This window comes from Varanus komodoensis, unplaced genomic scaffold, assembly GCF_004798865.1.
Source record: "Varanus komodoensis strain SLA01 unplaced genomic scaffold, ASM479886v1 scaffold13_1, whole genome shotgun sequence".
Classification (NCBI taxonomy): Eukaryota; Metazoa; Chordata; class Lepidosauria; order Squamata; family Varanidae; genus Varanus; species Varanus komodoensis.
In genome coordinates, this window is record NW_025335408.1 from 5,877,414 (window position 1) to 5,903,543 (window position 26,130).

The following is a 26,130-nucleotide window of genomic DNA, read 5'->3' on the forward strand; positions in this document are numbered from 1 at the left end:
TGATTGGCTTGCAAGGACCCAGTCTTCCTAAACCTTTCTCAATTATTTTTAAACTAGACATGCCAGAAGTACCTCACACTTTCTCCATAAAAGTCTAAATTTTATCTCTGAACTATAATAAGTCTCTAAGCCCTGCTTCTTAGTAAATCTGAGCTTTTATGATTGGCATGACCTTAAACTGATGGAGAGAAGGTTCCACCAGAAAAATTGCAGCAATTTTGTCTGATCCATTCCAACACAGCCTTGGCACTGCATCCAGACCGTTTTGGAAAACGGCCTGGCCTCTGGAGCTGATTTCAAGAGCACAAAGGGTAAGGGGGAACTAGCAAAAACCTCCTCCTCCACCATATCTTCAGCAGACTATTCTCTGACTGCATTTCTTCCCATCGCTGAACTGGGTCCAATCCTTTGAAATTCACTTGCTTGGTGACTGGCTTAAAAATTGTTAATTTTTTTGATAAAACAGATTTGTTTAGCAGAAGGTACTCTTTTATTTAAAACAAACAAACAAACAAACAAAATGCCCACATTATATTGCAGAATAAAAGTGCCTGTCAAGATTTTTTCTGAAGGTGTACACTCATGCACACATGCAAAGAACATATCTTTGCCTCAGTATTCCACTCAGGGTGAGTTTTTTCCCCTTCAGTTTTTGTGATCTTCAGCACAGAAATTAAAAAACCCCAAAGCCCTGAGCATCTTTCTCTTGTATTTTCTGTTGAAAATAAAAACAGTGTCATCCCATCAATGGCCCACAGAGGCACACTCCAAGGTCTACAGGGATTCTGTGGCTTTGAAATTCAAATATTGCTGTTTTCTTTGAAATGATGCCCTTGGTCTACATCTTCCTGCACTGAAGTAGAGACTATAAAATTTGCAAAATACTTTAATCTGTGTACAATCAAAGGTAGGCAGGTCCAATGCATTTCACATCAAAGAATCTCTTTCTCATGGGAAGATAATTAACAGCATGCTAGCCACAGAATATAAATAATAAAACACATGTGCTTTGGCTAGATAATACCTTCATAAACTATCATTCCAGTAAATAATGTCTAACTGGTCTAGCTGCATCTCAAAAGAAAAATAAAACATTGAATTTAACTGCCCCCTGCAACACACGCAATACCTTGCTCCTTGGCAAGGTGAAAATATAATTCATAATTTGTGTAAATAAACCCTCTTTCATAGGTTGCCTCTGCTCTGTTAGGGCTTAGAAATGTAGGTATTTTTTACCCCTTTCCTCCATTGAAGATTGCGGCTCTCTCTCTGTCTGACAAAAACTTGAAGTCTCTTGAGTCCCTGGCTCAAGTAGTTGCTTAGCAACTTGGTAGAAAAAGGGATGCAATCTTTAGAAGGAAGTGAGTGGCAGCCGACTTCATCAAGGTGAAAAAACTGCAACTCCCCACTGAGTGATTTTCTTTCTTTTTCCCTTATTCTTCTCCTTTTCTCCTAGGCCTTTGGCTACTTGGCAGGTTATTCAAGCCCTTATCCTGAAATGCCTCGCAGTTTTCATCTTTTTTAGGAAAGGGATTTGAACTTGGATCTTACACCATATTATTTTGGATAAAGTAAAATGGTCCTTACTGTCAATGGGAACGCCATTCGACAACCAGCTTATGCTGGGTTTGGGTTTGCCATTAGCTCTGCATATCAAAGAACCATCTTCTCCAGGAGATAATACAAGGTTTGTTGGTTCTCTTATCCAGTAAGGTGCAGCTGCATTTAAATAAACAGAAGAATACAACTGTTAGTATCAATTTTATTGTCCTTGTGAAGGTATATACAATCTTAGATAGACTGACATGAATTACTATGATGGCAGAATTCCAATCATCTAGGGAACAAAGAATGTTTGCAATGAAATTCCTCAGAGAGAAGTTAAAATTGTTTGTTTGACTGTAATTATTAAAACTTGCACAGACACAAAGCATAGAAGGACTTTCATATACACTATTGTGGATTGGACTGAAATCATAGGAAGAAGAAAAGAGGACAGTGAGATCAAAAGCAAGGTGGTTGCAGGAAGGATGTAGAACAGACAATGTACTTACAAACATCCACCTGAGAAAAGGGTAAATGAAGAAGAATTAAAGCTTGAGGAAAAGAGTTGGAAACAAAAAGTAATGAGATAGAGTCTCTGAAGAAACATCACAATGCCTAAAGTCTGACAGGGCTGTAGAATGACACAGAAGAGAAGGACACAGAAGAGAAAGGAAGATCAACCAAGAAAGACAGTGTCCAAAGGAAAACAATGAAGTAGCCAGCCAAAAAGAAGGAAATGCAAAGTAACCATTCCTGGAGGTTGCATTGTTGAGAGAAGAGCCAAGAAGCAAACAAAAGTGGGATAAAACCTCCCACAGAATCCCATATACAGAAATAAAGTAGGATGGCAAGGAAGGGTTGAAGCCCAGGCAGGAGGAAGTACAATACAGACAAGAAGAAAGAAATTAGGGAAAGAAATTTCTGCCATGACTTCTAACATCAGCACAGAATCTGCAAGGAGCAATGTGGGTCAAAAAGCCAAAAATCAAGACTAAATTTTAGATTGATTCAAACTAACCAGTTAAATCTTTGCCTGAAGGGCAAAACTGTTTACAAAACTCTGAAGTCTATCTTGAAAATAAAATCAGATTTGGGCTTCTGCTTCATAAGAATTCCTGCGGATTGGGTTTAGGATTTACCAATTTAGCTAGCAGATTTCTAAGGAACCTTAGGTTGTGCAAGACATGGAGGCCTTCAGCACACTGTGCAACAATATCAATAACTAGCACAAAGCATGCAAGGACTCTGCACGTACAGAGCAATGTACAGCCACTATCCAAAACTATATTTTTCACTGGAAAACAGGATTATTTGGAATTTAGAACAGTTTCAAAATTCTGCTTAGATCAACTTTGTCATAGTACAGTCAAGTGATCCCACCCTCTGAACCATTATTTTCCTTATGGGATACACGTACACACCTATACAAGATTACATTAGCTTTACCTTTGACAATTACCATAATAACATGGTGAGCAGAACCCAAAGGATTTGTTGCCATACATTTATATTTTCCAGAATCAGCTTCAGAAATATCTATGATTTTGAGCGTTTTATGAAAATTTTCAAAGAAAGTCCTGTTGGCAGGAAGCTCACCACCTTCTTTAATCCAACGGATAACTGGTGTAGGTCTAGCAGGAAAAATAAAAAACCACCAATGGCAGTTGAGATTAGAAGAATTGGTGCAAGAAACAAATATAGGGAATGAATAAATTGAAGAAATTATAATTTCACTCAGTGTTGGTCCTACCTCTTACTCTTAACACACAGGTGGGCATTTACGCTAGGTCTCAAAACAAGGCTGCCAGCAGAATACTCATGCAATAAACATAATTGTGCAAGCTCCATTACCAAGATCATGTGATACCTTACAAAATACAGCTGGAAGACGATATTATGCCCCACTAAAATGCTGTTATTCTGTGAAGTGGTGCGATTTTTACTGTTATAATAAACTGAGAATAGAAACCACTGGGTTGAATCCAAACAGCTCCATGAACAGAACTCCATTCATGGCCCAATCCTACAGAAAACAGGGCAGGGAATTTTTACTAGTTCTCCACAGCCCTGCAGCTGTTTACACCCTGCAACATCTCCTCCACAGGAACTCTATGGAACAGCATAGGAAGTAACAAGGAAGGCTGCAAAAAGAAAAGGAAATTGGTGAAAACAGGCTCTGTTAGGAGTCTCCACTGTATAAAAGCTCTTGTATGCATAGAAATAGCCCTTTTGTTTGCAAAAGGGCAACTCTGGATCCTTGCTTTTATAGGGACACATGACATATATATTCAGGCAAGAAACTGTCTGCCATTCAGCAATATATATTTTTTAATTACACAGTAAGATCCAGAGAGAATTAGGTCACCTGAAGAGGCTGAACATCTAATCAGCCTGAGGGCCATCAAGCTTTGATGAAACAGTCTGGCTCAAAAGAGTAGCTCCGGCAGTTCTGCCAATTTCCATTCTAAAACAAATGTGTATCTCAGCTGTACTTACAATTTCTAAAGTATAAATGACAAGAGAAAGTCTAAGAACATTTACAAGAAGGTTTATTTTAAATCCAGACCTTGTCTTTCTCTATGAATACAAGGACAAAGGGGGCTTGAAGAACAGAAGTGAAGCAGTATAAAGTAATAATGTATATGTGTATTTGTATGTTTCTGAAATAATAACATATATTCCTAATAAACACTTCATTCCAGCACTGAGGATCCTAGCTGGCTGAGAGTCACAGAACTTATTTTCTGTCTTACAGGAGTGTGCTCTTTTTTGGCAATTTACTCATAGATAAATGAGAATTAACTTACTGTGTATTAAGAGAAATTGCAACTAACTACCAAGCAATTAATTTAGATTTTTTGCCACAGTAAACACTTTAACTATGTAAAAGAATAGCTTCTGTAACTCAAGACAACATAGATTTCCCCTTCCCCTTTTTTCAGAGCTGACAATAATGAACTCATATACAGTGGTACCTTGGCTCATGAATTTAATCCATTCCAGGACTCTAGTCGTGACCCTAACTGGTCGTGAGCCAAGTTAAATTTCCCCATAAGGTTCAATGTAAATATGGTTAATCTGTTCTGTAACTATTTTTTTTCATCTGAAAAATGTGAAGCAAAGTGACAAAGAACAATAAAGATCACGGCCATCTCCCTGCCAACCTCCAGCATGAGCACGGCCATGCCCCCACCGCCACCAAGACCATGTCATCTCTGCACACGCCTGTCATTCTGATGTACTGTGGGGTGGGGGAGAGAAAAGAGTGCGAACGTGGGAGTGCTGAGAGGGAGAGACATGCGTGATCATGCTGGGCGGGGGGAGAGATGGCCAAGATCACGGTTGTGCTCCTGCAGGAAAGAGGGGAACAATCATGGGTGCGCTCGTGCAGGAAAGACAGGTGTGATCTTGGCCATCCTCCCCCACCCCCAGCACAATCACAGCCATCTCCCGACTTGGGGGGAGGCGGTGGGGAGACAGCCGTGATCATGGTCGCCACCCAATGCGAAGTTAAAAATTTTATGAAATTTTTGTTTGAGACCCAATTTGGTCGTGAACCAAAGCGTTCGTGAGCCGAGGTACCACTGTATATTGTATTTTGTACTCAGGAAAAATTCTCATATGCAAAGTATCTGTACTTAGCATTATTTATTGCACAAAAAAAAGAACAGTGGCAGAAATAAATAAAACCTTCAGCAACCTCTTCCTAAAATGTAAATTCTCTGGTAGCAAAAATATGGTATATGTCAAGGCAGGTGCATCACAAGACAAGAAAGGGTGTGGAAAGGGAGAATCACATTAGAGTTCAGAATCATGAAGTTGTACCTAAATGCCTGGAGTGGGTAGAAGGACAAAGGGGGAAACAAACCATGGCCAGCCAGACCAGAAGGGACCCGATGATCTGTCTACAGCAAGAGATTAACCAACCCACATATTTTGTTTTCAGATTATTATGTTTGGAATTGGAGGCAAGCTGTTCTTGAAGTCTGTACAGCACTCATGAGGGAAACCCTCTGTCATCTTCAAAGTTGGCAAAGCACCTTCAAGCATTTCAGTAGAGAAATAAGTGCTATTTTGAAAAAGAAGCCAGTTATTTAAGGGTAAATTAGAACTGCTTCCCAAATTTCATGATACGCTTTAGGTTCCTATTGGCTAACACAATTCTGTCAATTTGACAAAAATAATAATGCCAAAAATAACTCTTAGGGAAAAAAAATTGTTAATATGCAAAACAGAAACAGAAAAGAGCCATTTAGCAATCTTATTTACAGGATTAACTCATTCTTGAAGGATGACAAAGGAATGACAGTATATATATAAGCAATACATTTAATATAAACAATCTCCTCTGTAAAAAACTGGTTTTCAGAAATAAATATTAATGCCCTGGAATCCTATCCATTTCTGCTTCAGAAGAAGACCATAAAGTCCTCTTCCCAGAGCAGATGTCCACATATGCTGCAATTTTAGTGTCTTCCAAGGTCAAGACAGAAAAGTAATGCCAGAAAGGGCGTGATCACAGGAAGACAATGGTAGTTTCCTCAATACACAAGCAAGCTACATAAATTTCTTGAGTCCATGCCAAAGCGCTGTGTCCCAGCTGTTGGAATCTTGAATGGCAAGCCTCTCCACCTTTCTAGAGTTTTTGGAATGACCATTTTATTGGTGGGGAAGAGGAATAGATGAGGTATAAAACCCTAGATGCTTCTTGAAAGCCTGCTTTATGAAGGTACACTTTAGACAATGGATGGATTAGAAGGAAGAGCTAATCCTTACACATTCTCCAGACATAAGGGAGAAATTAGTATTTTGATTGAATAAGTAAATTACCACCAATGAAATGGTTTTCATAAACAAGAAAAAAAGAAAGAATAAGGATTTTTTAAAGGTTTTTTTCCAGTATATGTACTACACCAAACTATTCAGCCTTCTCATTCTTAACATAACACTTTAACAAACACCTAGTGCATGGATATATACATCTAATTAACACATAAATGACTTAAGTGAAACAACTCACAATCCTTCTGCAATGCACTCCAACATAAGGGTGTTTCCTCTTAATTCTGTTTTACTACTTGTGCTGCCAGAGGGTGTTAGAAGACTTGGGCGTCTTTCTGGATATAACCTGGCTAAAATAAAAGAAAAAAGTGTTTAGAAGTATTAATAATTAAAATATAATTCCAAACCTAGTAATGGTATCAGGTAAAATATCTAGAGCACAGTCTAGTTTAGCTATTTTGAATTATTTCCAGTTAGAATTTCTTGAGGATGTTGACAAGGTGCTTGGATTGGTTCATTGCAACCGTATCCCTACTGGATCCTTGCTCCTCTTGGCTAATAAAAGCCAGTAGGGGCACAATCACTGGCTAAGCCAGGGAGGTGGTTAATGTTCCTTTACTAGAAGTTACCTAGTGGTCCCTGGCCACCTGAAACATGTGGTGGTGAGAGCACTCCTGCAGAAACCCTCCCTGGACCCAGAAGAAGTGAACAATTTTTGGGCAGTGGCAAACATCCCTTTTCTGGGCAAGGTTCTTGAGCAGGTGGTGGCCAACCAGCTTCAGGCACTTTTGGATAAAATGGATTACCTGGATCAATTTCAGTTGGGGTTCAGGCCTGATTTTAACAAGGATACAGCCTTGGTCACCCTGTATAATGACCTATGTCGGAGTGCATGTTTTCTGGTACTCCTGGACCTCTCAGCAGCTTTTGATTCCATCAATCATGGCATCCTTCTGGGACAACTGTCTGAGCTGGTCGTGAAAGTGGGAGGCACTGCATTACAGTAGTTCCACTCCTACTTGGATGGCAAGCTCCAGAAGGTGGTGCTTGGGGGATACTGCTCTGTCCCTTGGGTCTTCTAGTACGGGGTTCCTCAGGATCAGTCTTGTCCCCATGCTATTTAGCATCTACATGAAACTGCTGGATGAGGTCATCTGGAGTGTTGGACTGCATTGCCATCAGTATACTAATGACACACAACTCAATTTCTCCTTTTCATCTTCAGCAGGTGAGGCTGTGGATGTGCTGAACCAGTGCCTGGCCACAACAATGGGCCGGATAAGGGTTCAAACTGAAGTTCAACTCAAACAAGATTAAGATGTTATTGGTGGGTGGTTCTTCTGATTGGATGGAGGGAATTCAACCTGTTCTACAAAGGACTGCACTCCCTTTGAAGAAGCAGTTTCATAGCTTGGGGGTGCTTCTTGAGCCATCTTTGTCACCTGAGGCCCAGGTGGCTGCAGTGGCTTTCTACTGAATGCTATCTACCAGCTTCCTATCCGGACAGAGATAGGCCACTATCAATGATATGCTCTGTTAATCTCTAAGTTAGACTACTGCAATGTACTCTATATGGGGCTGCCCTTGAAGACTCTTCAGAAGCTTGTGCAAAATGCAGCTGCCAGATTAATAACAGGAATCAGACGGTCTGATGATAAAACACCAATTCTAGCCTACTTGCAATGGCTGCCTATATGCTTCTGAGCCCAATTCAAGGGCTGATTCTGACCTATAAAACCCTGCAAGGCTTAAGACATGATGCCTGATGGAACACCTCTCCTGACCTTTATCTAACCAGAACTACGATCACATTCTGGGGCCTTTCTCCAATTGCCACTTCTGAGAAAGGCTTGCTTGGTGGTAACAAGAAGAGCCTTTTCAGTGATGGCCTCCCAGTTATGGAAAGAGTTCCCCACTGAGGCATGCATGGTGCCATTGATCCAGGTAAAGACCATCCTCTACCGCAGGGCATTTAAGTAAGTTATTGGGTCCTACTGCTATTAGACAGGGTCTAACTGGGTCTTTTTAAAGTATGATTTCATGTTATTTGTTTTTAATTTGGTTTTAAATTTTGTATTCTCAACTTTTAATGAATTTTAGTGTGTGTAAACTGTACATTTATATATTTTAAAAAAAGAGTTGTGAACTTCATGTTGTGAACTGCTCAGAGAACAGTATAGAAATTAATTAATTAATTAAAGTTAAAACTATTCTCCCTCAAACACTGCAATTGTGAAACTGCAGTGAAACTGACCATTTGTGCTGTTTATTTATGTATACTGACAATCCAGATTGTTACAGTGGCATATTTGTCTATGCTGTTGTTCCTTGTTTTACCAAAAAAAAAAAAACTGTTCAATTTGAGGAAAAAACTTTATAAATTCAATAGATACATTTGAATTCTACTTTTTACATACAAATTCTACTTTTAAATAGAAAACCTGCTCAAACCACTCCTACTGTCCTTTGACACTGTAGTAGTGAGACTGGGTCGTACATTTCTCAGAACCTTCATTATTGGAGGTATGGTTTATGCATTTATAAAACAAATGCACACTTTTAAGAATAGCTGTTTTCTATTATTTACTACAATCAATAAATGAATTTTGCTGAAAATGCGTTTTGCTGATGAGCAGAGGGGGCAACATGGCTGCCCATAGCCCTCCAAACTCAGAAGCTTAGAGACTCTAACGTAGAGAATGGAAGCTCATTCTTCTCCTATCTTGGCAAGAGACTTAGCTGATTTCAGCCATCTAAACATTTTGCTCCAGCATGTGAGAACAGGCTGAGCTGCCTTCAAGACAGTTTGGTATCACAGTTGAACCTCATTGTCTTCTAATGCCCTACAGACCTACAGACCTCTGCTTCCAAAGTCAGTTTTCCAAGCTCAGAGCTGCAGCTGGCTCGGTTCTTTCCACAGCAACTGAGAGCACTGAGCAAGGGTGCTCCAAGGCTGGATTCCCAATGGTGACCTCAGTGTGCATTTCTGACATTAGAGTCAGAATTCCATTAGAGCTGGAATTCTGATTCCTTCAACAGCCACACAGACTCTGTCTTGCAGCCATGGGACTGCACCCTTACTCTCTCATGATTTTTATCCTTTTTATTCCAATTTCTGCTCTGAAATCAGTTCACGTCGATTTATGCTGAAATACAAAACCCCACCCGCATTGAATAGGACTGAAAATACATATAGTCAGGCAAAGTGGAATACCTCAACTTTAAATGTAGAGACTTTATACAATTAACCACTATGACTTTCCCTGAAGAATCTTTGGATTGCAGTTTGGTGCAATGTTCAGAACCCTTTTAGAGATATCTAAGAAGCCCTGCCATTTGTTCATGGTGTGTCTCTTATATTCTCCCTCTGCCCCAATCCCTGCCGCACATTCACATTATCTACAATTTTACCTTGAAAATTAAAAAAGATTGTTAAACCACTCTTGGTCTGTTGTGCAGATAGTGGTGATATATCATAAAATGCACACCATTACCTGTAAACGCATTGCTTTCAATCCAGATCTCCTGGTTTCCCCTCTGTACACATACACTTCTCACTGCCTTCAGTGTAGCTCTGTGTGCTCTGCAGGCATGCAGATTCTGAGCAGCCCACCCTTTCAGGCAAACAGGGCAATCCTAAATTTCTAAAGGAGCCAGTTCTCTCTGCATCTTTTCATATGTGCATATATGACACATATTTAAGGTGTTTGCTTCGGAGTCTTGTTTTAGAAAGAAACAAAACCCAAGTAAATTGGTTCAGTCCTGCAGAGTGTTAGTGGTCCATCACTACCACATTGCAGCAATTATTTTCTTGTAATCAGACTAGAAGACCCATAAATCTAGCCCAGTAGCACTGGACAGCCATGCAGCTTTCTCTTCTCTTCCTTCTCCCTCAGACTTAAGTACTCTGTAAGGGTCATGTTAACAATGCCCTGCACAAGCCTTTAGTCATCCCATTTCCTCTCACTCTGAAAAGAAACAGCAGCAGCAGTTGGATGCCCTGCTCACTTCCATCTGTGAAGTTTCTAGCCTGAGACCACCAGTAGCACGAAATTGGCCCCTGCCATTGTTCAGCTGCACAGGAGGCCAGCAGATGTAGGCATCTGCTTCCTAATGATTACCTTGGTCTGCCTACAGCACTATGCATCTGCTCTCAGTAGGGATGGGTGAAGAATCCAGTATGCTAGACCTGCACTGACTGACTACATTGTGAGTCAAGCCAGCTCACAGATCTCCATCCCTCAGAAGGACTGTGTATGGCATATTTTAATAGTGATAATAATTTCAAAATCCAGTGATTCTGGTTTCAGTCTGCAATGATGTTTTGGTTATTTTATTGTTTTCTTATTTTAATGGAATTTTTTGGTACTTTATATTTTGTTTAAATATTTCTGTTGCTAAGTTTTCTTAGGCATGTTTAAGGGAAAAGAGGGCTAAGAAATTCAATGAATCCTTGTATTGATACTAAGTATAGGTGGTTGTATGTGGATGTGTGCAGTTCAGTGTACAGACATGAGCCCACCAGTCTGCTGCTTCTTTGAATCTGGGCAATGGTATCAGGTAGTGACCAGGTGGTGGAATGAGAGCAAGGAGGAGGAGGCATGGAGGAAACGATCAGGAGCAATTTGAAGCTAATGCTGGGCTTGTCCTATATTACAATTTTCATCATTTCTGAATTTTGGCCATGCTTCCTGGCTGATGACAAATTGTCGTTCAAAACACCTGGAGAGAACCAGGTTGGGCAAACCTGCTGTATTTCATTTTTTAACATTTGGAAAGTTTGTATGAAGTGGTTTGGCTATACTTTAATGAAACATTAATTCATGTGATCCCTTTTTAAAAATAAATATAAATACAACTAATAGTTATGCAGTTATGTTTTATAGCCTTATAGTGATTGCTATCTCTGTAAAGTAACTTAAAAAGTAATAAATAAAACTGAAATGCACCTTAGAACACAAATACTTATAAACATGCTAAATGTGTACTCTTTCTAGCACACGTATTAAATCAACTTTTAGACTGCTCGTTCAGCATGACATTAAGCAGAATGAGTTTCTGTTAATTGCTTTCCAGCTTTTTTATTACTTAAGATAGAGTGTATATGATTAACTAGTCCCAGTAATAATAAATTATCAGTTAATGTATAAGGAAAAGAAACAGAAAACATAAAAATCAACAAGTTGGTTCATTTGTCAATATATTTTTTGCATGCAACATTACTTCAGCTGTTACTTCTAAATGATTTTAAATCAACTCAAGTGTTTAATAATACATATTGTGGCATGTATTTCTATTGTTACCACTACTAATGAGTGTATATATTAGAAAGATAAAGGCAGTAAGGTTAAGCAGCCATGAAGTGAAGTTAGTTAACTAAACACTACAATGAAAGGAGTAAGGCCAGAGTGGATCTCTGAAACTCACCAACATAACTATCAGAGTCACTCATATTAGCAGCTATAGTGTCATTCAATGAATCCACTGAAATAAATAGAATATTATGAAAAATGCAACCACGCAGTAGCATCTATAAGTCTATCTATTTATATCCATGTGTTCACCAGTGTTGATCAGCTCAGAAGACTGGAATATTTTATTGCATTAACTTATTGACTGAAACATTGAGGACAATGATAAACACTGGTTTTTTTCTTGAGATAGTAAGAAGATAATTGGTATTTTCCATGAAAAAGCATCTGGGCAAGCAAGATATAGAAGATCTCATTACCAGTATATGGTTAGACTGCTACTGCAGTCCTGTAAATCCTGTAAAGCAGATTGTCACTGGAATATTTGTATCTTAAATATTTAAAAGTACTTATTTTATTGTGGTACAGTATTTTAAAGCTCTAAAATTAACTGAAAATAAATTGAAAATTATTTTCACTAATTTATAAATATATGTAATGTGCATGAATTCTAAGATATAGTCTCAAAAGAAAATGCTTATGCATTTCTGCATAATATAATGTAGATATAAAATGAAAATATAGTTCTTCTAAATGCAATGTAGATATATAATAATTTGTACAAACCATACCTACCAGGTTCAACTTTTAATGAAATTGGTTGCTTCTGCTGAATAGTTTGAGTGTGGTTAAATCTTGCATAACATATATAATCTTGACGGGTATCTTCTGGTATTACATTAGAAAAATAAAGATCTCCATTTAGACCCTGGGAAACTCTATTATTTTGAGGCAGCTTTTGAAAAGCTGTGAAATTAAAGGAAAACATTAATAGTATCACTGCACAATAACCAAGTTTTGCTACTCACTATTTTGCTGAACAATCCCCCCACTGTAAAAGATTGACATGGAGAAATCTCTGTACAAACTGGATTCTGAACAGAAGCATTCCATGGCTATTTCTCCTAACATGGTAGCTGTGAAAAGTTAATGGAAGTGGACCATTCTGTGAACAGTTCAGCTCATACTGCTGTGTTTAAAACTCATGCTCTATTGGTATTTTATTTATGTTTAACATTTATCATTCTAAATACAATAAATACTTTAAAACCAACATACATTTAATAAAACAGAAGTGAAAGATTCAAAAGTCACCAGGAAAACAATAAAGCAGTATGTAAGTATCCTATACAAACATCATATAAACTAAAATGCAAGTTTATTAGCAGCTTGGGAAAATTAAGAAATGCTTAAATCAGACATAAAATGTAACTAGGAAGTTGCTATGGGTGTGTGTGTTCAACCTGCTATGGATAAGTTTGCCTTGTCCCTGCAGTAGCAGGTACAACATGCTTTGGGCAGGGCTGCCTCTGAAGACAATTCAAAAGCTGCAACATATACCAAATGACTGTGGATGCCAGAGGACCCGAGTATATAAGCAACTGATCCATCTGTGCTGATTCAGTTGCAACTGCTGTGGTTTCGTTGCTTTATGTTAATTTTTATTTGTGTATTTTTAACATTTGCTAACTGCCCAGAGAGCCTTGACTGTGGGGAGGTATAAAAATGGAATATATAAATAATTCTATGCTATCTGCCTATACATTCCTAAGCCCAGTTCAAAGTATTTTTACCTATAAAGCATGATACAATTCAAGGCCACAGTACTTGATGGAACACCTTCTCTGCTATGAATCTATTCATGTATGTTGAGTGACATCTTGAATGGCTTGAACTTTAGAGAATAACCACAAGTAAGAAGTCTTTTAATGGGTCCTCACACCCCCAACACACCCCTGTGGAATGCTTCTTCCATTGAGATCTACCTGTATAACACTGTATTCCTTTCAGCGTCAGGTCCAGATTTTTTTCTACTCCTCAGGCATTTGCAGCTATATCATGGCCTTGTTATACATGAGTAGTTTAGGTTATGGTTTTTCTGAGGTTTAAGCTGTTTTATCATGGTTTGGTATTTTACTGAAAATTGCATTTGGGCGTGTTATATTTTGCATGTTTTAAGAATCTTGCTTTAAGATGCTTTGGGTTTTGAAGTAAAAAGTATCTAATTCAATAAATAACAACAAACACCTTCATTGAAAATACTTCTTCTCATATTGCCATCTGCTTCACAGTACCCACAGAAACACTGTAGACAAATGCTAGTTTTATACTGGGTTGTGTGGGAGTATGAAGTCTTTCAAATATCACACTCAAATTAGAGGGTGTCTTAAAGATTAGAACCATTTCTTTAAATAATGCCTTAACCTCAAACCTGGGAATTACTGGAACTGGTATATAATTTCCATATGGTATAGCAGCATGAGAGAAAACAGTTTGATACCACTATATAAATGCTATTGTATATATTTAGCCTCCAAATGAAACCAGATAAACCATATTGTGAAAAGCATATAATGCCACCACCAATGGGACTCATGTTTAATATGCAATTGCTTTTTCCCTTGTTAAAAACAGGTTTCTTGCGTCATTACATGACAAAGGATCAGTGTTTATATTCCCAGCTATAGCTCAAGAGACAGTTCCCAAGGGTCTCATTTCAGCTCTCTTCCTGCTTCTTTGCAAAGTCCGTCAATTTGCATCACTCTAGCCCCATTTTTCAGCTTCATACTACGTTTATTTATTTATTTATTTATTTATTTATTTGACACATATTCCGCAATTAAATTAGTCCCAAGGACTCTATAAGCGGATTACAAAAATACGTTTCAACACTACTACTTTACTACTAGACCTTTGACAAACAGAGAAAGCTTCCCCTATTGAGTGGGACAGAAATGAAATAATTTGTAATAAATAATTACAGCATAATTAAAATGTGTGACATCTGGAAGGGATAATTTCTGTAAAATGTTACTGGTGATGTAAAAACAGTGACCCTTGGATGAGCACCATGTCTTAATTTGTAATGGTGACATGAGCTAACCTGCACTGTCATACTGGTTGAAATGTAGACAGAACATGGTGAAAACAGATGGCAGAGCTGGAAAATTGTATCATGCAAAGCTATGAGCAGTATACTTTCTAACAGGAGCAGTATAAGTCCTATCATGAAGGAAGACAGAAATGTGGTAGACCCACTTATGTCCTGTCATTAAGTTTTTCAAAATTTAAGCACTCCATTATGATGGCACTAGCTCATAAACCGGATACAAAGCTTTTCTTGTAGCAGAACCACCAACTTTTCACCTTGATTGTGCCATAGAAGTTGTTCATATCTGGCAAGGGGAAAACAGAACCACTATACTGCTGTTTTAATTGTTTATAGATTTTAAAAGTAAACTTACAGTTATCCATCCAAAATATTACAGGTGGCGGTAATCCCATGGGTGGCCCACAAGGCAGTATTGCATATTGACCTTCAGTTAGCGTTTTTTGAACTATTTTTTCTTTAGTCCATAAAGGGGATCCTGTAGGGAGAGAAAAAAACCCACTGTCATGTGACCTGGGGAGTGAGAAAAACCAGGGATATAAAGAACAAATGTGGGTAAAGCTTCGTAACACAAAATCAATACGACATTTAAACAGTTCAGCATGGCTCTCTTTGGAGTAGCAGCATTCTCAGGGCAAATAGAAGGAACTGTATGTTGTAGCATAACTATTTCAGGGGATTTACTTTCAACTGTTACTTAACAGGCAGAAAGGGATTCTTCCACTTTCCTAAAATATGCATAGGAGATTCTTGGATAATGTACTGCTGGGTATTGTAGAAAGCAAAGCAATTAAAAATAAGGGTGGGGGAAGGCTAATAGGTAATAATTAGACACTGCAGGAACAGACTTTTACAAAACTACAGATCAACCAAAGGACAAATTAAAGATACCATCCTGAGCACAGTTACACATTTTTGTTCTACTGATTTCAGTGTACTTATGTACGTGCAATGTGAAAAGTAGGTCAGTTCAAAGTATTTTAATTGTTTCAGTGATTTGTCTGCCTGCCCAGCTACTGTCTGGAAGCAGCTTGGTTTTAGAGTGACCCCTATATTGGCTAGAGAACAGTACACTGTGTGCTTCTCATCCCTGACCTTGCAGAGGTAGGAAAACACAGTCTTAGTAACTATGACACATCTACAAGGCCAGAACGGACATCACATGAATTCTAATCAAATGTGCAAAACTGATATAAATTGGCCAAAAGTAAAATGAAGGAGTAAAATTAAGTAAGGTATCATGCCTCTCACACAGACTGATTTATATCCAGAATATTTTGAAGCAGATTTCTTCAATGTGCACCAGCAGTACTCATCAGGAATAGCTTTTGCATGAAGAGTGAGCAGGTCCTTTGTCCAAGGGAAAGTATTGTCATTTCCACTACTCTGACTGTTTTTGCAGATCATTACTTGGAATGTCATGCTAGTGGTTCTTTGGTGCCAAAAGTAGTGCAAAAATATTCCCACATTATTTAAATAATTCTCATTCTTTAACAAAAATGAAAATAAATTGGAAAATAAATTCATAGAAGGAGAAATTTCAGATAAATTCTCAAGGGTTTGAGAGACTGCAGAGCAATTAAGACATGTGTGCTAGAAAGAAAGAAAAAAAACATATAGCACTCTTGATCAGTTAACAGTGATTACGCTGGGCAAGGGGAAAAGAAGCCAAATATACACAAATCACAAAATTTCCTAGAATGAGGCAAGAAAATGGAAGCCTCTTTCATGGGGGTGAGGTAAATTTCAGAAAATTGGACGTCAGATTCTGGCACAACAACAAGTCCAGCTCTTCTCTTGGACTGACCCCCACAGATATCTGCTGCAGGACTTTCAGGGGATGAACTGTGTTATCAGCATCCACATTAGAGATGAGACTTATCTACAATCATCCCTAAAAAATTAATTTGAAGGACCCTGGAGAAGGTGCTAAACCCTGAAAAATGTCAACTAGCATTGACTCAAAACTTTTCAGATTCCATTTTTCTCAGTAAGTTCTGAGATACAACTTTGCTTCCCCCATGCCCCTAGAAATAAAAAGCCACTTTACAAATTTTTTTCCAAATTCTCTTCACTGTTATTTTCTGCCATGGCTGCTTTCCCTTTCTCCCTTGCAATGCCTTTGAATGATGCTGGACATGGGATGTTGTGGCGGATGCAAAATGGGCCAAGGCTGCTGGCGCAGTTGATGCTGTTGCCACCTGCAGTGACAAATGAACCAAAACACTCCCAAACAAAACAAGCAAAAAGCCCTTAGGAAAAGAATGGAAGAAGTACTGCTAAAAGGCTCTTGAGAATGTCTCCTTCCTTAATGTCTCTGCTCACAAATAGGGTGAGGAATTTTGGATACCCACGTGCACACATTTCCAGTAGTTAGGTGTGCCATATTTGTGACTGGTGCTAAGCCAGAGTTTGATAAACAAACTCCACCTGCCCTCAGCACAAGCAACCCTGGTTGTTTGGATCTACTGAGGATTCACCCACCCAAATTCCCAGCTGATCTTCCTCTAGGAAGGCGAACTTCAGCATCCTGCTTGCTGCACTTTCCACTATACCTTCTGCCCTTCCTACACTTAGTTCTTTTTCCCAAGCTAGCTTTAGCTCCTACTTCTACCCACAGCCTTGTAAACTAGAGTGAGTGAATGCTAAGTGTTGCTGGAACACAGTCCACTGCCCGCTAGCTTAGTTTCCCCACAACTCTTTCATCCTAATTCTCATCATCATCCTCTTTGTTCCTCTCCTTTCATGCTTGTTAGGAATTCCACAATATATAATGCCCCCACCCCTTATGCCCCCATCCCAAGCCCTTCCCTCCCCTGCATATCAGTATTCACACATGCCTGTTTCATGTTCAGGAACCAGCCTTAATGAGTCACAGCTAATTTACCCATGTAGAATGCAGTTCTCAAGGAAGACTTGCAGGTTTGTTGCCATCATTGTGTTTATATTTAAAGTGACATTGTGCTACCAGGTTAAATTCCCCACATGATAATTCTTGTTTGCAATGAATAAATTAACCAAGTGGCTTGTCCCTAAAGCTTGTATGCATGTTTGGATCATTTGGCGGGCAGGCAAACTCTCAGCCATAGATGCTCTATGACCAATGTCTAAAGGTCATTTTGAGGATCAGTGACATCTCCATGAGAATGTGGTAAGGGCACATATAGGTATATATGCACAAATGGGAATATATTTAGTAAAAACAGAGTGCAATGATTTAGTTGCTGTTATACCTTATCCTCAGCTCTTTAAAAGATTACAGCTAAAGAGCAATCAAAATGTAGAGCCTAATATGAAACCTAATATGTAAGTTTCAAATACATAAAATTCAAGGATCAAAATTTTTGCTAACAGCAATGCTTCATACAATACCCAGTTCAAAACATACTAGGGAAAAAAAGGGGAAATCTCACATGCTTAACTTACTAAAATGTTTGAAGAAAGCAGGCAATTTTCATGCACTTCAGTACTAAGCTAGAATATCAAATACTGTTACCTTCTAACAAGATTGCTTTGATGATAAAAAAGATGTCTTTTTTAAGAAAAGAAGAAAATTAAATGAATCAAAATGTTGGTAAGTAGTAAGATCTTTAAGTTTAATTAAAACTATATAATCAACTTACTTGATGAACGTATGACAATATTATTGGAAACTGCTGCTCCAAGCTCATTTCTTGCTGTGCACTGATAAACTCCTTCATATGATTCTGCCTTTCCTCCATTTTCTTCATTAATGATATTTATTATAAGAGTTCCTGAGTGTGGCTTCATTCTTACCCGTGCATCCTTATCTATGTCAAAGTGAGTTCCATTACGTGTCCATGAGAAGCTGTCAGTTGAATAAATATAAAATATTGACGAAGTTACTCATTTGTGGGACATTTCTTTGAGTCATACAAAGTCAGTATACGTAATTAGAACATAAATGTAATAACTAGAAAGGGATTCACAGGTAGAAAAAGGACACCTATTCAAACAAAAAGAACAATGACACATTGTCTCAATAACATTCTGTTATCATGAACATGTTAAAATGTGTTTGCTCAGCATTTTAATAGACAGTGTCATATAGAGACAAAACTGCAAGTTCTTTGCTAGGAACTGGTGTGCATAGTGACTAAGAGGCCAGGCTGAGTACTAAGAAGACTTCAGTTCAAACTCAAATCTTCCATGGACTCATAAGACATCCTTAGTCACAGCACAGGGTCTTAGTTGTCTTTCAGAGGATCTCAGTGATACAGGCATACAGAATACACATCCATTTCCAGTCCTTTAGAATTCTTCTTTCCTATTTCCCTCAAATTTCAACTCTATAAATAGTCATTAAGGTAGTCTGCCCTCTGTTTCACTATCTTGACCCTTCATGTACCAAGGCCAAGACAGAGAAGGGATGTACAAGGCATAAATCATTTTTCATAGTGTGGACAAAGCACTTTACATGGAAGGCTTTCAAAATGGAACATAAACTCCTAAACATAAAACAAAATTCCAATATAATGGTACCTCGGTTCATGAACTCTTCCGTTCATGAACAAGTCAGTTTAACAGAAATTTTGGCAAAATTTTGCCTCTGTTTTCAAACTCTGCATTGGGTGACGACCATGATTGCGGCCATCTTCTGCTCGCTTGGGCTGCAGCAGAAGCCCAAGATGATGCCGCGCTGCCCACCAAAAGAGAGAGCATGACACGAGGGGGAGCCATGAGGGAGTGCTGGCCTCGGTCAAGGCCTTACCAGCTCCTCGCCACCGTCCTGCTTCCAAGCCGCAGGTAGTCCCCTTGCAGGCGCTCACCCAGCTCCAGGAGGGGGAGCAAGAGTGGGAGGCATGGGACAGCTCCCCTGGCCGGGAGAGGGCCGCGAGGAGGGAGGTAAGGGCTGCTTTCCATGGGCCGAGGTGAAGGGAGGTGAGGGATGGAGCTGCAGCCGGCTGAGCGGGGAACTTCCTGGCTCTCCCCATCACGGGGAGAAGAAGCATGGCAGCTGCTCGATAGCAGCAGCGGCTTGCCCTGAGAAGGCTGCGGTGGATGCATAAGAGCTGCGGCCCCACTCCGTCTTGGCCCATCTGCCCCAGGCTTGGCAAGGTGGTCGTGGCTTGGCCTGCTGCCCAGGGACGTGGCTCAAATTTTTGTGATAAAAAAAATACACATATATTTATTCAAAACTTTTATATGCCGTTTTTTATGTATAACATAAAGTTATGGTTCAGAATGAATTAACCTTATGTACATTGAACCTTATGGGGAAATTTGACTTGGTTCGTGACCAATTCAGTTCATGACCATAATCATGGAACGAATTAAGTTGGTGAACCGAGGTACCACTGTATAGGTACTTCCAGAGCAACAGAGAATTTTTTTCTATGATATCCTTCTTTGAATGGTCTTCCATTTAAAGAACTACAGTTCCGTCTTTCTTGTAATTACTAGATATAGCAATCTGTAGCAAATTCACAATTCTAAATAAATTTGTACAATTCTATATCGATTTGTACTAATGCACAATTCTTCATAGATTTGTACATTAAGATTACAGCTCTACACACACTTCTGGTTTAAGCCTCACTAAACTTGGTAAAGTTTTCTGAGTAGACATGCAGAAAACTGTGCTATAAAGATTCCGTGAACATTTATAAAACCAACATGGTAAGGCCAGAACTTACGTAGGTGGTGGCTTTCCTTTTGCTTCACACTGTATTACAATAGGTTCCCTTGGATCAATGATATAGTCTTTTGGAGATTGCTGTGTTATCGTTGGAGGCTGTGGCACTTTTTGGTGAAAGATGATTAACATGAAAAAGAGGCATTTAATTATATCGTCAAAATGCCCAAAATCACTTTGTAAATGGTAAATCATTTTTTCATAGAATCATAGAATAGTAAAGTAGGAAGGGGCCATGAAGGCCATCAAGTCCAACCCCCTTGCTGTTGCAGGACACCAATTCACACCATCCCACTTAAAAGCACATCACAAAAATTGTACTGTTAATCACAAATATCTAAAGTTCTGCAATCCTGCATGAACCAGCAAAGGGATAAGTCCCCCTGATATGAATGAAGAATGTTACAGTTATGCACCCACAGGACTACAGCTGGAACATGTGAAACCAAAAATTCTACCAGAATTACTCACATCAGCACAACCAGGTTATTTGCATACCAATTCACACTAACATATTAGCAACAAATGTTATCTTCTCACAGTTGATTTTAAGAACAAGTATTGATACATATTTGCCTTACCAGCATGACTAATGCCATTTTCAAAGGTTCTACATGTTGTGTAGAATTAAGACACAAGGGAAGGTCAGCCAATGATTCTATCAACTGGCCTTGCTTTTCATACATTGATTGTTACCCTGTGTAAAAGGCTACATAGTGTTTACTTCTTTTGGAAGACAAAATAAGCTTTCACATTGTTCCTGATCCAAGAACACACTGTATTGCCAAGTGTGAGATTGGATTCTCTCTCCTATTTAACCATCTAAGCAAAAGAACTGATGCCAAGCAGCTTGTTTTTAATGTTCCAAATGTTTGATTAGATTTGTGTGCAAATTCTTGAGTTTGTCATTCTTTTGACAGTTAAATGGAGCATCACGTTTTCACATTACATCAGAAATATGTATGTTTTAAAAACCTGAATAGTCTGCAGGCTCCTTAATCATAACTAGACTTTCTGTTGTCCAGCAAATCTCCATTATGTGCATGTAAGCACCTGTTTAAAGAGATTGTGTTTGTGCTGAGGGGACAGGTTAAAGCATAAGAGGGTACCTTAATGGCTCCTTCACAGGTCTGTTCCAAAGGTCTAACACATATCCCTCCAAGCCACCCAACTTGGCAAAATGACCCACACTGGCTGCAGATAAAAGACTGTCCGTCCATCCATTCTTCTTATGTGAGAAGAACTAGCAGCCTTCCAGGAGATGACATCCAAATCATTTCATGCTGTGTATTGCAAAATGCTTGCCAAGATATCATTGATCAAGCATTTGTTTAAGCAAGTGGAGTACTGTAGAAATTCCAGTATAGATAAAATTTTCTCTTTCTCCTTGTAGAAATAATTGTGGTAGATTTCTAGTAAGTGAACTCTTCCTGAGTGTCTGTAGATGGCTGTCTAAGCCCTTCTTTTTCCTGAAGGAGCAGTCTTAGTAAAAGAACAATATACACCATGTGACAAATCCTCCAGTGTGTGATGACAAGAAAGTAGAATGCACTTTCCTGAAAATACTAAAAATGTTAGAACTGTATCTAGGTCATAGGAAACTAAACAACTAGCTATGTGTGTGCAGTGGGAATTTCACCTCTTTGTTGCTGCTTGAAAGAAAGGAGCCCTAAAAGTCACTTCTAAAAACCTAAAGATTTTCATTTTTAAAAATTTCAGTACAGCAGTAGAGAGAGAACTACTGCTTGGTTAAAAAAAGCAATTGTGTACACCTAGGCACATGCATAAAGAGGATATGTGATATGAGGTCATAGCATATTATTTTTCAATAAGAAGTAACAGTTCAACTTGCTTTAAACATTAACTTTCGCTATCATTTGTTTCCAAAAAAAAAAGCTGTACCCTAGTAAAGAGGGAAGGGAAGTAGGAAAAGAACAAATAAACAAGGAAAATACTTCCTTCCACTGCCTCAGCTAGCACCTCTAAAGTGATGAATAAAGACAACTAAGGAGAGTCAGGTGGGACCTGGATCTGGTGTGGAAAGAGACTATCTAAGGATTAGTATTCCGAAAAGGAATGGTTGCTTGTTAGTGTGAAGGGTGCTTGAGAGTGGATAACAGGTTTATTATTATGCACATTCAGGTTGTGCATGCCTCTAAATCTTAACAGTAGGATAAAAGATGAGCAAACCACACTTATCTATGTACAGATGATTATTTTCCTGGAGGAATAGGAGAAACATCTCTGTCACTGCTACCATGGCACTCACTCTGCTCAACTTAATGAAGACCCAAAGACCAGTCTGCTCAGCTTAATGAGCCTTGCCCTGTGGACAGGAAAATGCCTCTAGGCTCACTTTCCTAAATCAGCTCCTTGTCCTGATCCTAACTCAGTCTTCTCTAACCTTGTACAGTCTGGTTTTCACACTTGTTTCTTGATTGGGGTGGGTCAGCACAGCATACAGACGGGACCTTTCCTTTCCCCATTCAGAAACAAGCTAATTTCTGGGATTGTTCCTAGAAGCACCTAAGCCCAAATGCACATCGCACAACAGGACCAGTGAAGGTGAACTGGCTGCACTGGAACAATCCAGTTGGAGCTGGCTCGGAACAATGAGAGTTGGACTCCAGCACATCTGGAAGACACTAAGTTGGAGAAGGCTGTCCTACTGGAATGATGGGACTAAGACCACATCAAAGACTAAATGGAAGCTTGCACAATCAGTGCAACTTCTAACTGGAATTTAAGAGCAAGGTAGACTTGAATCATGGGACATCACTGAAAGGGAAATGCTGTATGAAAACCTATGTGGCTACACAGACATTGGAACCTTCCGGCAATCATCTGTACATAGCATTAACAACAGCAAACAACAGTATAAACAAAAACATGCCACTTGGACTCCACACTCATTAAGGCACACATGATTTTTATGTTCTAGGTTTGTGGTCAGAAAACTTACATTCTTCAAGGAGTTTTGCTTTTTTCCCCCCACATCAGATTCAGCAGGTGAATTGTAATCATGAATTAAAGAAAATTATTTGTTAGTAAGAAGAAAAAGTGAAATTTTAGCGAAGTTACTAAGAAAATATTCACTCACACTGAAGAGCTTTTCTAACTATTTACACTGAAATAACTGGGACACTTAAGTTATTTTGTTAGCATGACAAGATTCAGTGTAGCTTCTCACACTGTAATGTGTGAAATATTTATCAATTGTTGACTTTTCACACAAAAATACTGCCTGTTACTATGACCTATTAAAATATACAGTATTGCTACTAAAGTCCTGAAGAGGTATCAAGATAGTATGAATGGAAGACTGAATGTAAAGTTACAGCTTCAAGCTGTACAAGCAACATTTATTTATTACTTCTATTTCATTATCAAACAATCAAGTTCTCATGAATGTGAGATCTTTAAGCAATATTTATACTTAAACTAGTTATGTACATTTATGTGTGAATTATCTTCTGCTATAGGAAAAAGTACATTTTTTATTTACTGTTTTATCACTTATGATCTTGACAAAGCAATTACTTATATATATGCAAACAGAAGATAAAAACATTGGTTTTAGACAAAGAAGCAATGTGTGCATTGCACATGAAACCAGAGTTGACTTTGATAGTTTCTTTGCAGCAACCATTGTACTGGAACACATAAGGTACTACTCAGTCTTAGAACTGTTCTGATTTTTTTTCCAGGTTGGGGGCGGTGGGGTGGACTGACAGAAAGCATTTCTTTGAATTGCAGTCTTAGTATTTAGCTTTTTCCTACATATCCCTTTTAAAATATCTGAAATGTTTTAGACTTTAATTTGTTCCTTTGATACATATCACACCTGTTTTAGATCATTAGCATACCAATACTATGACCTTGTACCTGGAAGAAGCCCAACTGAACTCAGCTGGACTAACTACCAGGTAGACATATAGAAGGTTGTGCGATACCTATCTGTTATAAGGCAAAGGTAAGAAAAATAGTCTTGTCTATTAATTCGAATGGACAGAAGTCAATAAATCTAAGCGAACTGTTCATTTTTAACATTTCTACATGTTCCACATATTTTAAATAATACCAGGAATATCAGAACACAACTGCACTTGACAATGAAATAGGCTTTTATAACTAAGGGAAACAGTGAGAATGAGACTATATATACATACAACTGTGATTCTTTGCAACACAAAGTCATTCTTTCTTCTGGCATGGCTTTCTGTTATTAGGAAATTCCTCTACAGTATTCTAAATTCATTCAATATATTTCGTGCTTTAAATTGTTAATACTTACGATCAAGAGGTACATCCAAGGCTGCAATAATTTGACATAAAAAGAGAACCAAGGGAATTCTGCTTCCATAAATGCTATCATCCCTCGCCATCCTTATTCCAAGATGCATCAGAAAAGTTCCACAGTGATTAATAAAGTCTCAGCTTTCCCTTATTGTCAAAAGAAATTTCTGGAAATGGTTGTGTGAAGTTGTGCAATCTGGAAAAGAAACAGTGTCAAACAATAAAAGAGAACTGAATGTTAGTAATGTGCTAGAAGAGATAATCTGACTAGTAAAATCTGTATGTAATCTCTACTTCACACAAATTCAGCTGAAGTCAGCGCATGGACCATAATGCGTAACATGTGGATTTATCACTACACATACAAGTGCTTGGATGATACCACCAAATGTGTCATAGCTATAGAAAAAGGCCAAAGTTCTGTTGCTGACAACATGCTTTCTGTCCAGGAGGTCCCATACTGGATCTCTGGGATTTCTTAGTTAGAAGGATTGGGAAAGACCTCACCTGAGATCCTGGAGTGCTACGGACAGTCTAAGAAGCCACTTCTGGGCTAGACAAAAAGAACTGGCATAGTAGCTGTTTTCAGATGGTGTCTGTGAGTGCATGTGCCAGTGCAAGGGAAAGAAAAAGGAAAGTGCATGCCTCTCTGTGTGCATTTATTAGAAGGTCTGCCTAAAAACTCATGCACAGAGTAGAACAAGCTGTTACTCCCCACAGTCACTAAAGCCTTCCTGTCCCACACAAGGGAGAACTGTGGGTCATCATCACCACTAACCCTCTCTCCTCTCTCCCATTTGTCCCTTATTTCCCCAGAAAGAAAGGCTTGCCAAACATCCTGGTTCAGCTGATGCTATTTGTCATTGTCCTCCCCCTGCCTCCCCGCTCCTGGCTCTCTCTGTGTTTTCCTTGCTTTCCACCAGCTGTTCTCCCACAGGTAGCGGATCCATCACACACTGGTTCTGTATACCATCACTCACTGTTCTGGCCTCAACACAGGTTGCATTGTGCTTCTATCCTGGCAGTTAAACTCACATGCAATCCACCCTTTCATGTAAATCAGATTTCAATTTTACTGATAACACATGAATAGCATGCTCAGAAGATCAATATCTAACTCTAAAGGAGTGTGAATGGAAGGCTGAGATAAAATTAATGGTATGAATAGGTAAGAAGACAATGCAAGGCCAGCTTTCAAGTCTGCAACTCAAGACAGAAACAAATCTATAAAGAGAAAGCTGAAGCAGTTCTAAACATAGAAACCGGGGAGCTATCACAAATATCGCACTGCTCAGTGGAAGCTGAGCAAGGGGACTTCAGTACATGGAGTGACAGTTTTGCAGAAAGCTGATCTTCAACTCTATCATCCAGGAGGCTGGGTGCAAACATGCCACCAGTACAGTCGTATTAACTCTGATATTTCATAAGGTCATTTTCCTGTGTTCCAACATATGAGGCCATTCAAATTTATGCATGTATGTATGTGTAAT

The 26,130-nt window shown here is 38.8% G+C and overlaps 1 protein-coding gene across 2 annotated transcripts in view; it reads right to left on the reverse strand.

Annotated features, from left to right (window-relative positions):
* NRCAM (neuronal cell adhesion molecule) overlaps nt 1–24,813 on the reverse strand; it is a 76,744-nt gene extending 51,931 nt beyond the window's left edge. For both annotated transcript variants that reach the window (XM_044423078.1, XM_044423077.1), the window contains exons 1-9: nt 24,639–24,813; nt 20,346–20,451; nt 18,312–18,517; nt 15,044–15,166; nt 12,375–12,545; nt 11,755–11,811; nt 6,566–6,677; nt 2,992–3,176; nt 1,588–1,719 (exon numbers count right to left, since the gene is read on the reverse strand). In XM_044423078.1, coding sequence (XP_044279013.1) covers nt 1,588–1,719; nt 2,992–3,176; nt 6,566–6,677; nt 11,755–11,811; nt 12,375–12,545; nt 15,044–15,166; nt 18,312–18,517; nt 20,346–20,451; nt 24,639–24,747 — 1,201 coding nt within the window. In that variant the 5' untranslated portion in view covers nt 24,748–24,813. The remainder of the gene's footprint in view (nt 1–1,587; nt 1,720–2,991; nt 3,177–6,565; nt 6,678–11,754; nt 11,812–12,374; nt 12,546–15,043; nt 15,167–18,311; nt 18,518–20,345; nt 20,452–24,638) is intronic.
* Nucleotides 24,814–26,130: the final 1,317 nt, after the last annotated feature.